Below are 12,080 nucleotides of genomic sequence, written 5' to 3' on the forward strand. Positions count from 1 at the left end.
ATGGCCCACCCAGTGTACGGAGACGTAGCTGTAGACACGAAACATGCTCCTTTTTGCCCCATCTCTCCTGATTTATCACAAAGAGTAGGTCTTGGCTCCCTCACTTAACACACAAGTCCTCCACCGACAGCCAGTGTCCAACCCTTGGATTTGACCTGCTGACAGCGTCCCACCAGGTTACTCCCTGCCATCAGTGGCTCATCACAGTAAACCACTAACAAGCAAGCTGTCAGATCCTACTCTGCTGATAATCACATTAACCCTCGTTAGTAACCCATAATCACTGTAGCTGTTCAAGCATTGTCTCATGGCATTCGTTGACACCAGGCTCCTTACATCTGCCATATAATGCACAGTCACACTCTACTGCCCTTCCTCCACAGATCTGGAAAGGTCTGTAGCCTCCATAAAGCCATCACTGTCACCAATTTGGATGTGGATCTGGCATCTAAGACTCATTCCTCATCCCCATATATTCTCTTTTTTTTTTTTTTAAAAAAAAAAAAAAAAAAAAAAAAAAAAAGCTTTTTGCTTGTACTGTGGCTCATCTTCTCCCCAGCCTGGGGAGCTGGGTGTGAAATGTGCTGAGCAGCAGGTGGAGGTCTGGGATGGGGCTCAAATTACTGGTGGAGCAGGGAACATCTCTTCTCATTTCATCTCATCTGCATCTTGGCACTCGTCCCACCACCGCTGTGATGCTCTGAGTGGCTCCTCGTGCAAGGTGCCACCCGTGCATGGTGACACTGTCCCCTGGCTTGTTCCCTCAAGGTGACTGTCACCCCTCTATGGCTTTGCTTAACCTCTTACCTGCCAGCCCTGTGGAGACAAGGTGTAGCTCTGTGTGGGTCTGTCAACGCAAAACCTCTCCATCTCGCCTCCTTTCATGACCCGTTTGCAGCAAATGCCTCTGCCCAAGGATTTATGGCACCTGGAGTAGGGGGAAAACATTTTAGGAAGGCCTCCGAGGACGGTGCTGTTAATCTGCGGTTTTTCAGCAGGCTGAGGATATTAAACAGAGCAGGGCACGAGGGATAGGTCGTTTAACTGAGTCTTCTCTAGTTCTCTGTGCAATGGGAAAGACCCATGCATAAATCTTACAGACCTCAGAGGAAGCCCCGGATTCTGGCATCCTTATATAGGCAAAGCAGCTGCTCGCAGGGATGGCCTTTGCTAATAAAAACTCTGGGATCTGGGCCTCAAGTTATCGTTTCTGGGCAGGAAAGGAACACGTTTAAATCCTCATCATGGCCTAACGCCTACCAGGTGTGGCTTGCCTTAAAGATAAATTAAGCACACTTAAGAATTAAAGTTACAGCCAGGCAAAGAGCTTTGCAAGCAGACGGGGGGAGGTGTGTGAAGGCCCAGTCCTACCCGCGCCACCCCAGTGCAGGGGCCTGGGGACATGCTGGGTTGGTGCTTAGCAAGGGGGGGAACAGAAATCATGGGTTGAGGAAATTCTGCGAGCTTCACATTGGGCTGGAGCATCAGGTGCATGGGCTGATCCAGCCCCCTTGGCTTCTGGTGTTTTTAAATGCTTCATTTATTTTATTATTATTATTTTTTTTCCCTTTCCTGGATCTCTTTCCCTTTTCAGCTTTTAACTCTTTCAGGATCATTTAACCTTTGCACCTTTTGACATGCAGATTTGGCAGACCCTTGCTTGCTGGACTTTGACATGGGCATGCAGTGCAAGGACTATCAGGTTGTGTGGTTCTTTGACTACAAACACAAGATCTGCAGCCAGGGTTGGTATGGTGGCTGCGCTGGTAATGCCAATAGATTTGAGACCGAAGCTGAGTGCATTAGCAAATGCTTGAAACCATGTAAGTACCACGTGGGGGTTAATCCTTTCACATTGTATCATGTTTGCAAATAATGTTTGCATCAGAGAGAAAACACCATTTAAAAACCAAACCCACATAATTTTTCCTCCAGCAGCAGCTGAGAAAGCCAAGCAGCCACCCCTTGAGAAAAGATTATCGTCAGGTAACACATACACAAAATAACCATAAACCAAAGCAAATCCATTACTTCACCCTCATCATTTCATAGCATGCATCCGAGCTTGTCCAGCACAAGATCACCAGCAGCACAGATTTGGTTTTCATCTGCTCCTTGACCTGACCACGCCCCAGCACCTGCTTTGCATGAGCAAGTCGCCTGCATGCCATGTCTCACCCCAGGGGCTGTCATATTTGCACGACCCGAGTGCAAACCACAGCTGGCAGCAAAATCACGCGCAGGATTTCGGGAGAAGTGTGCGCTCACTGACCTGCAGGTCCCAAAGCGGTTCGTGTTGTCGCTGCATGACCGATGCCACCACTCAGCACTGCGCCCTTGCCGTGGTGCAAACCACAAATGCTTCACTGCCTGCATCCAGAACACTTCACACGGAAAATGACTCCACGTGGCACGGGGCTTGCGTGCAGATGTTTTCCTTTTGCAGCAAAAGATAAAAAAAAAACGAAGCTGAGGAAGGCACCCACGGGAAAACGGCAATGAACTCCTCTCCTGGAGGCGTTTCTAACCTCCTGGGTTTCAGGAGCTGGGAAGAAAGCAGTGACTTACAATCGGCTGTGTTGGCTGAGCAGGGATGGGATGGGAACCTGACTGCAGCAAAGCCCTGCTATCATAGCAGCTTTCTTCTCTTGGTCTTTCAGGGCATTTTGCAAAGAAATGGGGGAAACCCGGGAGCAATGCAAGCTCTGGTACCGAGGGCAGGGCTTTAATCCTGTTAGAAAAGGCCCCCTCCCACCCGTTTGGTTTTCCTGTGTGGATTTTAGGCTCCTTAAATCAGACTTGGGCATTCTTGCCCCCAGCCATGGTGCAGCCTCGGTCCAGCTTTTCCACCCCCAGGCACCTGGGGCAGCAGCTGCTCCAAAAGGAGATTGCACAGTGCTACAACCAGGCACCATGGACAAATTTGGTCGCAGTCTGGGGTCTTTTTGGCCAGAGGCATCAGCACATAGCTCGTGCAGAAACCTGTGGCATCAATCTGGACCGGGGTTTCACCCTGACGGAGCGGGGAAGCCTCGCTGATGTGCTTTTCTCCGGAGGGCGCGCCTTTCCGCTCGCCCCGGCCCCTCATCCAGCCCCTTCTGATCATCATCACATGCCTTGATGATGTTTCCAGCAACTGTTGTTCAGGCTAAATTGATATTTCACGAACTTGGCGCCATTCTGCCCTGGGCAGAGAGTCAAGAAAAGCAACCGAGGGGCCCTGGAGGGATGCTCGTGTCTCTGCCCGCCCCACCAGGGTCCCCTCGCTCCATTCACTGCTTTCTCCCTCTTCTCTTTTTGGTTTCTGCTAAACCACAGCTTGAATCCACTGTGGAAAAGGAGACACAGGAGCTTGCAGCTCAGCTTTTAAAACTCTGGATGTTGGGCTGGACTCTCAGTTCAGCCCATTGCAAGGACCGGAGCCAGGTGCAGTGCTGAGAAATGCCTTGGCCTCCCAAACCTCAGGGCTCTTTGGGTGTGCTCCAGATCCATCTCCCCCTGGAAACCCTTTTAAGTGCTCTGATAACCTTTAATTGCTGCAATTTATAGACTTTTTATATTTTTTTTTACCATAACAAAATTAAATCTAAGTGCAGGTGAGAAGCCCAGACACATTTTCTCTGCAGGATGAATTAAAAACCCCACTCGTGTGGCACCACCCCGCACGGCGTGAATATTAGGGCAGGCAAACTGAAGGTTATGATTCAAGGGATTTTTTTTTTCAGCTATGATAGCGCAGCTGCTTTCCTGAAGCCAGCAAATCAGATCTGCCTCCAAAGTGTTTGTTGAATTTCTCAGTGCCTCGGCTGATCCTGAGAGCCACTGCCAGTCACAAAGGGGACAGCGGGGTCCAAACGCTGGGCTGCCCAGATCCTGTGCTGTGGAAAAAAAATACCTTACCACTCCAGAAGCTGCGTGTTTTCTGGCTGGTTGGCTTCGTGAGGGGTTGCACTGGGTTTGGAGCAGTAGTCCTTGTGTTTGCATCTGCTGGCTTTCGGTATTCCGGAATGACAGGAAAGAAGAGAGGAGGATTTCTTAAAAAATTGAACCCCAAGGGCAAAGAGCCTGCCAAAGGGATGGGGAAGCTTTTGGCTGCCGGAGCATGATAGCAGAGCTTGAATCGGAAGGTCAATATTGATTTCAAATTCCTAGGAAAAGCAGAAGTTAAGAAAGACTTCAACAAGCTGCTTTTAGAGCAGAACAAACAAAACCATCAGCAGGCAGGAGGGACCTTTTCAACACTTCTCCTCTCCCAGTAGGTCACGTTCCCAGACCCTACCCCAAACCTTGGCCACTGCTTGGGTTTGACCCACTTGGCCCCATGCTCACAGCATGCAACAAAGAGGGAAAATGCAATCGAAACGAACAGGTAGGGAGGTTTTAGGCAGGACCTGCCCGTCCCTGGGGTCTGGTCAGTGTAGGGTCCATGACACCGATTTTTGCCTCCCCCTGTCCTGCTGGCTGCAGCATTCCTGGGCGCTGGGCAGCCGCCAGCACCGGCCGCAACTTCCTCCAAAGCAAACCTGCCACCAGCGCTTTCTTATTTCCTAGGATTTGCTGCCAGACCTACTTTCTAGTTGGGATTTTGGGGATAATCTTCTGTGTGCTTCTTCCTGTGAACATTTTATCAGGGTTTAGCAAGCCTTTCCTCTCATCAGACTCCAAAGAAACTTGCTTGCAAATGCACCCTTCTGTATATTCACCCTATATCTCCATACTCTTCCATATGTCCACTTGTGGATATTTGGGACCCTGTTTCTGGTAGGACAGAGTACCTTGATTCCTGGCACGCGGCCTGCAGCACGTTACAAAGGGCGCAGTCCTAAGACGAGGTTATCACAAGGCAATTTCAGGTCCTGGATTTCCTGACCACTTTTTGCTGGTGTACTCTGCATATCTTGGTTTATTTTTCCTTTTGGGAAAAAAGAAAAAAGTTATTTATTTATTTAGTTGGCAATTTAATTATTTAATTTAATTTAACACATCCAGGTGCTTTGTTATTTTGTCCACCACTTTTCCAGTAAGAGAAGTGGGATACCGTGGGGCAGCATGCGGTAGGTCCAGAAGCATCTTCACACAGAAGATTCCTCTTTTCAGGGAAAGCCACGCTTTTTAATTGGAAAATGATGGTGAAAATACTTTTTCCATTGCAACCCAGTTGATGCCCGCCAACTCATTTCCTGCAAATCCCCTGGATTTGCAGCACACGTCCTTCTTGCTGCCTTTATCCATCCCAGTGTGGATGCATGCATTCCCTGGGGCTCAGTGCTGGGCACGGACACCCAAAACCCTTCTCTTTGCAAACTTAGAGACTGGATTTAGTCTTAGAAGATCAGGCAAAGCCTAGGCTGTGGTTCCCCGTTCTGACCTCGCATGCCAGCCCTACTCTCAGGCACTTCACAAACACTGAGAGAGCCTGTGCTTAGCCCAGGGCCCCAGACCTCTTGCTTACCCTTGGTGCTCCTGCTTTTCCTTGCAGCCACGGACATCTGCCGGCTGCAGAAGGAAGAGGGGACCTGCAGGGACTTCGTGCTGAAGTGGTACTACGACCCCAAGACCAAGAGCTGCGCCAGGTTCTGGTACGGCGGCTGCGGGGGCAACGAGAATCGATTTAACACGCAGAAAGAATGTGAAAAAGTTTGTGTCCCCGGTAAGCACCCACACGCCTCCTCGAGGCCTTAGCTAGACCCAAGTGGTTGCAGCAAGTCCTGGCAGCCACCCTGGTCCTTCCCCAGCATCCCAACCTTATCTATTTTCTCCTTCTCCACCAACCCTTCCCAGGCAACATTAACCCTGGCGTGGTGACGACGATAGGAACATAGAGCCAGCGACCTGCCAACACATACCTCTGGGACAGCCAGGAGCGTCAGCCGTCGCCACCTTATCCCCATAGAAGCTAAGGGTATAGACTACCTTGCACTGTACTATTTCATGCTTTTAACTCCCGAAGCAAACCTTGAAGAAAGTGTTTTGCTACATGACCTATCAATATGGTGCTAAACTGTTTGTGGACTGAGTCCTACCCCTGCCCGGGTTATATTGTATAGCTTCAACGTTGCGAAGTATTTACCTGATTGCAGATTGTTCCTGTGTCTGAACACGTTTCCAAATTACCCTTTCTTTCCAATTCGGGCAATGCAAAAATCAGCAAATCTAAAAAAAAAAGAAAAAAAAAAAAAGAAAAAGAAATCATAATAATTTCACTGCAACTGTTACGTGCTTGCTTTTATCATTTTCATAACTGAGCATAACTTTACTTGGAAAGCCTTCGAGTAAGAGAGTAGCTAATTCTGATAAACAAGCGGTTCAATTTTTCATTCTTCCTTTTTTTTTTTTTTTTTTTTTTTTTTTTTCTCCTTTTGCTGGATTAGATTTCCAACTAGATCTCTCGTATGCATTTGTAACATATGTGGCCAACCAAACTAGCGAGGCAAAGGAAGCAAGGTTTCTGAATGCAAATGCACTGCTGGGACCAAGGCCTCAGTTAATGAATTTTTAAATTGTGGTGTAGAATGTCTCTGGCATTCTTCTAATGTTGTCTGTTTTATAAAATACAAAGCAAAGCAATCTTGGGGGGAGGTGGGCGGGCTGGAGTGGGGATTTTATTTTTATTGTGGACTCTGTGTCAGGAAGTCTATACAAAGAACTTTTAAATAAAGTCTAATGGAGGTTTTGAGAAACTCGTGCTTTTGTCCCGTTCTTTTTAAAGCTGTGGTAGGCATCAGGGGAATGATTTTTCAGTCTGGAAACAATTTATTTGGTGTGAAATCCCTAATGGCCCTTAAAGGGAGGATGGCTGTAGCATGGACATTCAGGGGGGAATCTCTGAGATGCTGCTGGTAACCTGGGGGTTTCCAGCTTGGGAAAGTTGGAAAATGGGATGTCCCAGGAGATGGCCATGAGATCTCCATCCTGGAGGGGTTTACACGAGGCAGGACGTTGCTCTGAGCAACCCAGCCTCAGCTGACCCTGCTTTGAGCAGGGTGTTGGAAGATCCAAAGATCCCTTTCCACCTACACAACCCCATGGGCATCCCCGGGCGTCTGCTTTGCTGTCCTTGGCCATGGCGACCACAGGGTTCACTCAAGGAAGCTAAAATTGGTCAGAAAACAATGGCAAAATCTGCCCCAAAAGCACAAAGCAGATGAACACCTGGGAGCAACCAACCTCTGGGGGTGTCTGTCACTGTTGGGAAAGGGGCTCCTCCAAAGAGGGATTCCCCAAAAAGGGGCTCCTCCAAAGCCCCCGGGTCGTTTGAGGCGAATCCAGACAATATCCTGCAAAACCTGGGAGCAGCAGGATTAAAGAGGTCTGTGTGGGGCTGCAGATGGATTCCAGGGGCTGCTCCAGGCTTTGTCCCCGTGGGGGGACAGTACAGAGCCACTTGTGCCTGGCTGGGGTTCCTGCACGAGCCGAGCCCTGGCAGCTGTGCTCTGCTCAGCACCAAGCACGTTGTAAGGGCTTCGTTAAAAGGTGGACTGATTTTTTACTGTTTCTTTTAAAATTTTTATTGCAATTGTTTCCCCGTAGCTGCTCTGAAGGGCAGAGCAGCCTGCCCTGCTTTTCACCGTGCCCCGAGGGCATGCTGGAGACCCCCCTTTTTCCCTGATGGCCTTTAAGCATTGCCTGCCTGCAGAGCGGACGCATCCCACGCTCCAGCCTCCTCCGCAGCCTCTCCTTTCAATCTGGGAGCACCCAGGTTAAAATGACCCGTGATTCATCCTTCCCACCCTACCCTTTTCCCAACCTGGATGATCCAGGGAAGGCTTCGGGAAGGTGCGGGCTGGGAAGGGACCCCCATTGCTGCCGACCCCCGGGGTGTTGGGCATGGCCCTGCTCTGCAGAGCCCTGCAAGGCAGCAAGCTACGCCCTAGGCCCCCGGCCAGCAGCCAAAAGGGGTTACACATGGAAGTCATCTGCAGCTGGGAGAGCATCTGCCAGCGTGGCTGCAGGACGCGACCAGGAGTAAAAATAGCTCGGGGCAGGCGTCCCGCTCAGCACCGCCCCGACGAAGCGATGCGCTTCTCCTCTTGGGTTCATTGCCAGGGGACAAAAAAAAAGAAAGCATGAAAACCTCCAAATGCTTCTCTAAACCCTGTGCTTGCTGTTTTTCCTTCCTTACAAACTCAATCCTAATTAAGGTGTTCTTGTACAAGCCGAGTGAAACCATTGCTTCGCAGCATCCTACAGGACACGCAGCAGTCACTGTGTCGAGGAATTCAAGGGATGGATGTGTGAAGCAAAGGATGATGCAGTCCAGGGACACCATCCTTTAAGCAGGACACCCCATCTAAATCTGCATCAAAAATTAAAAGCCTGAGAAGCCATTAATTTCCCAGTTCTTTGCTTATTAGGTTCAAAGGACAGGCTTCTACCCTTAATATCAAACGTCTCGCACACCATCTGATGATGCCTACGCCTTTGTTTTGAGAGGTACAGCATCAATCTTCAACACCTGCTCTATAATGAGACAGCAAAGAACTAAAAGCTGGTCTCAAAGCAGCATTTCCCCATAAGCTGAAATAAAAGCCCCATTGGAAGCAAAGCCTCTGCACCCTGGGGAGCTCAGGTCTGTCCCAGGGGGCACAGAGCCCTGGTGAGTCCCTGGAGGATGTGCCCCGTGGCGGGGCTGATGCTCTCACACCCTCAGCTGCGGCTCAGAACAGGACTCATGTACCCCAAATCCTGCTTTCTGGAGCCTAATAAAAGATATTATCACTCCCTATAAACTGTGACTTTCAGTGCATCGACAGCTGCGTCTCTTCTTCCACTAATTGCCAGGACGTCTCGTAAAAACACTCACTGTTAGCGGAGAGGTGACTTGGCCTCCCCGTCCTGCTCCAGCCTGCTCGGTCTGAACCTCACTGAGACTTGGTGCGGGTCTCCAACACAGGGTCAGCATGGCACACATCAGCCCTGCAGAGCTTTGTCTAAATAATTCCCCCCAAATGGATCCCCTTGCTGCCCTTGGATGTGAGCGAGCTACAAGGCTGCTGGTGAAAACCTCAGGACTCAACACCAGGGCCGAGACGTAATCCTTTATGGTGCTGATGGTACTGTAAAAATGGAGAGGAGGATATGGAGCAGAGTTAAGCTTTGCAGCCAGACCCTTAAACGTGGGAAAGCACCAGCTTTTGAGCGCTTGGTTGGGTTTTCTTAACGCTGTAGTTTTGCATTTAATTATCTCCATCTAGGGAAACCTTTACAAGGGGAGGCAAAGTGGCTCTGAAATGTTTTATTAGCCGGTATTAAGTTTATTGCATCGGTACAAGAAGCCAATCTAAAATAACCTAAATGTACAGATACACATCCCCGTGGGTTTTCCAGGAACGCCACGCTTGAAGCAATGCCGTATGCTGTAAGCATAATTCTGAGGTGAAGGTTTTAGGGAAACATGTGTCTTTTCACCCGGGGTGCTCCTGAAAATAGGGGATGTACCCAAGTGAGATTTGGGCACATGGGAGTCCCCAGACCCTCACCCGTGTGGGTGATGTCCAGCTTCAGAGCACTGAGGGACCGCTAGGGAAAGGCAGGAAGCGTGGGCACTGCCTGCCCACGGCTGCACTGGACATCTTGGGACAAAGAGCCCCAGCAATTAGCAGGGCCTGCACTCTGCATGATTTATGGGACGGCAGGAGCGGGTCCGTCCTTCGGTTAAAGCAGATCTGAAACAGATGTCTAACCTTTATCTGCCGGGACGGAGGAGCAGACAGCGGGGAGAAAGACATCCCATTTTCCATGAGCTGCCGCTCCGCTCTCTTCCAAAGTCAGCTCGTAAAGAAAAATGAGCGCCACCAGCCAGGAAACTCTGCTTCGGAGGAATATATGTTTTGTTTTGTCGCTGGCTGCTATAGAGACCCCGCGGAAATAAAAGTGCGGCCGGCTGCCGTGACCTCACCGCCTTGCTCCGCGAAATCCCGCTATCAGGGAGATGTAACCCCATGGATTCGGGTCTGAAGCCTCGCACACAGGCACCCCTTTGGCCTCCTGGAAAGAGAGGCTGGGAGGGCAGATGGAGGGGCTGAAGCTTTGGGGATGCCACCTATATTTTTAAACATGGTGTGGTTGTTTCACCACCCCAGGGAAGAGGAGATTTTGGGACAACCATGCTGAGAAGCTTTTGGGATGGGTGAGCCAAAGGGGGACCACGCCAAGCCAAGTGGTTTGTGACTGAGGCATGCACCCTCCTAGCTCAGCTCATGGTCAGGGAAATACCTGAGAATAACACCCAGCTCTCAAACCTGCCCAAAAAAACAGCCTCCAAACCTGCTTTGGCAGGTGAAAGATGCTGGAGTCCACGCATGGCTCCCAGAGGTCACCCATACCCTTGGGTGAGCTGCAGCTCCCTTCTCCAGCAGAGAAAAATGCAGGAAAACCCCAAAATTCCCTTTCTACCCCAGCAGCTTGTGGGGTGAAACCACCCCAGTGTGCTGCTGGAGTCCTTGTCCCAGATGTGAGGGGCTCCACTGCACAAAGGCAAAGGCCAAAGGCATTGTCACGCTTGATAACAAGGCAGGAATCATTTAATTTGCATGTAATTAATGTATGTTACATAGCCCGTGTAGGGAACCTGCAGATTTTGAGCATGGTCAAAGAACTGGAAGTAGAAACCTGAAAGGCCTTAAGTGACTAATTCTGCAGACAGGGAGAACTGATCAGGCTCACTGCAGCGAGCCTGACGTTCCCCACTAACCCATGGCAGTGCCACGCTCACTGCCTTATCTTCTCACTTCCAAAACTGCTGGAAGTCAAAAACGAGTTTGGAAAAGCCCCTGAAGATGTGCACACCCAGCTCCTCAAATGCTTTTATTGCTCTCTGTGCTTTTTATTGTGGCCGTGAGGGTGCTCCCTTAGGAGCACCCCTTCTTTGCACCTGAAAACCCAGATGCAGAGCAGGTTGTAGGCATCCATATGGGCCTAAAAGCAGCACGTAGCCCAGAGGGGAACCCAAAAATGCAGGTGTTGACACAAAAAAACCCTTCAGTGGACCACAGAGGAGCTACATCTCGCTCTGCAGTGGTATAATGTGGACCAAGTGCAGTTTATGGTAGGGGATAAAATAAAGTCACGCTAATTCTCCCAGCAAGCGATTCCCAAGGGAGGATGCTCCCTGAAGCAGGACAAGTCAGGGCGTCCTCACCAAACAGCCTCTTACCTCCTATTTCCCAGCAGGCCAAGGCAGATTTTTGGGTTCGGCCGCCAAGCACAAAAGCATCTGCTGCTGGGGAGAGCGAAACGAGCCCCCAGGTGCCTGGCGTGGCTTCATCCTGAAAGCGGGAGGGGAGAATTTCAGCATCAGCAAGAAGCGCTGTGAAACTGGCACCTCATTCCCACCCCTCTTCCCCTTGTGACAGGCAGCCACTGGAACAACTCCTTTTTTAATTTTTTTTGGGGAAAAAAACGATTAAAAAGGCATTTTTTTTTTTTTTTGCAATCCAGAGCCAAGCTGATTGCAAAAGAGCGCGCTGTGTCCTGCTCAGCCCCGCGCAAGCTGTGTTCCTCTGTGGGGCCGGCTGGTGCTGGTGGTCACGTAAAAAGGAGAGGGGAGAAGAACAGCCCCTCGCAAATCTTCTTGACAGCCAGCCCCTGGAAGTGGCTGCTCCCGGAGAGGACAAGCAGAAAGGATTTGCTCCTGCAGCAAACCCATCTCCTGGGCAGCTGCCTCCTCCTCTCCTCCTCCTCCTCCTCCTTCTCTTCCTCCTCCCCAGCCCGGGCTAATTTTGTGTGGGTCCCCACCAGCAATCTCAGGAATTTCCACGGTGACGTGTCTAAGGAACAGACACCGATTGCTCAATCGGCAGCTCCGCAAGACAGGCTGAGAGCTGGGGAAGGGAGAGCCCGGAAAAAAAAAAAAAAAAATCCCCCCCAAAATCCTAAGCAACAACGCTGGTTGGAAAAAGCAGTCAGAGGTTTGAAGCGCATCCAGACTGCTGCTCTGGAAATCAGGCTGAAAAATCTTGTGACATCAGGCTCTCCGCAGAGATGGCTGCTATTTCCCGGCTGAGAAGCCCTGGGAATGCCGACAGCAGCCCTCGGTGGGTTGGAGGAGTTTGGGAATCGAGGCCACAGTGCCCAAGCTG

General features: G+C 50.3%; 1 protein-coding gene and 1 long non-coding RNA gene across 13 annotated transcripts in view; one reads left to right on the forward strand and one right to left on the reverse strand.

Moving 5' to 3' along the window:
• COL6A3 (collagen type VI alpha 3 chain) overlaps positions 1-6,165 on the forward strand; it is a 55,687-nt gene extending 49,522 nt beyond the window's left edge. For 7 of the 12 annotated variants that reach the window (XM_032189948.1, XM_032189943.1, XM_032189945.1 and 4 more), the window contains 4 exons: positions 1,644-1,823; positions 1,936-1,986; positions 5,480-5,650; positions 5,782-6,165. In XM_032189948.1, coding sequence (XP_032045839.1) covers positions 1,644-1,823; positions 1,936-1,986; positions 5,480-5,650; positions 5,782-5,822 — 443 coding nt within the window. In that variant the 3' untranslated portion in view covers positions 5,823-6,165. The remainder of the gene's footprint in view (positions 1-1,643; positions 1,824-1,935; positions 1,987-5,479; positions 5,651-5,781) is intronic. The other 5 variants (XM_032189949.1, XM_032189950.1, XM_032189939.1 and 2 more) reach the window with 4 other exon arrangements.
• Positions 822-4,140, reverse strand: LOC116490588. Its single transcript, XR_004253398.1, has 3 exons — positions 3,901-4,140; positions 2,273-2,437; positions 822-928 (listed from the first exon to the last, which is right to left on the reverse strand). It is a non-coding gene; the product is annotated as an uncharacterized LOC116490588 (long non-coding RNA).
• Positions 6,166-12,080: the final 5,915 nt, after the last annotated feature.

Source organism: Aythya fuligula, chromosome 6 (genome assembly GCF_009819795.1).
Source record: "Aythya fuligula isolate bAytFul2 chromosome 6, bAytFul2.pri, whole genome shotgun sequence".
Lineage (NCBI taxonomy): Eukaryota > Metazoa > Chordata > Aves > Anseriformes > Anatidae > Aythya > Aythya fuligula.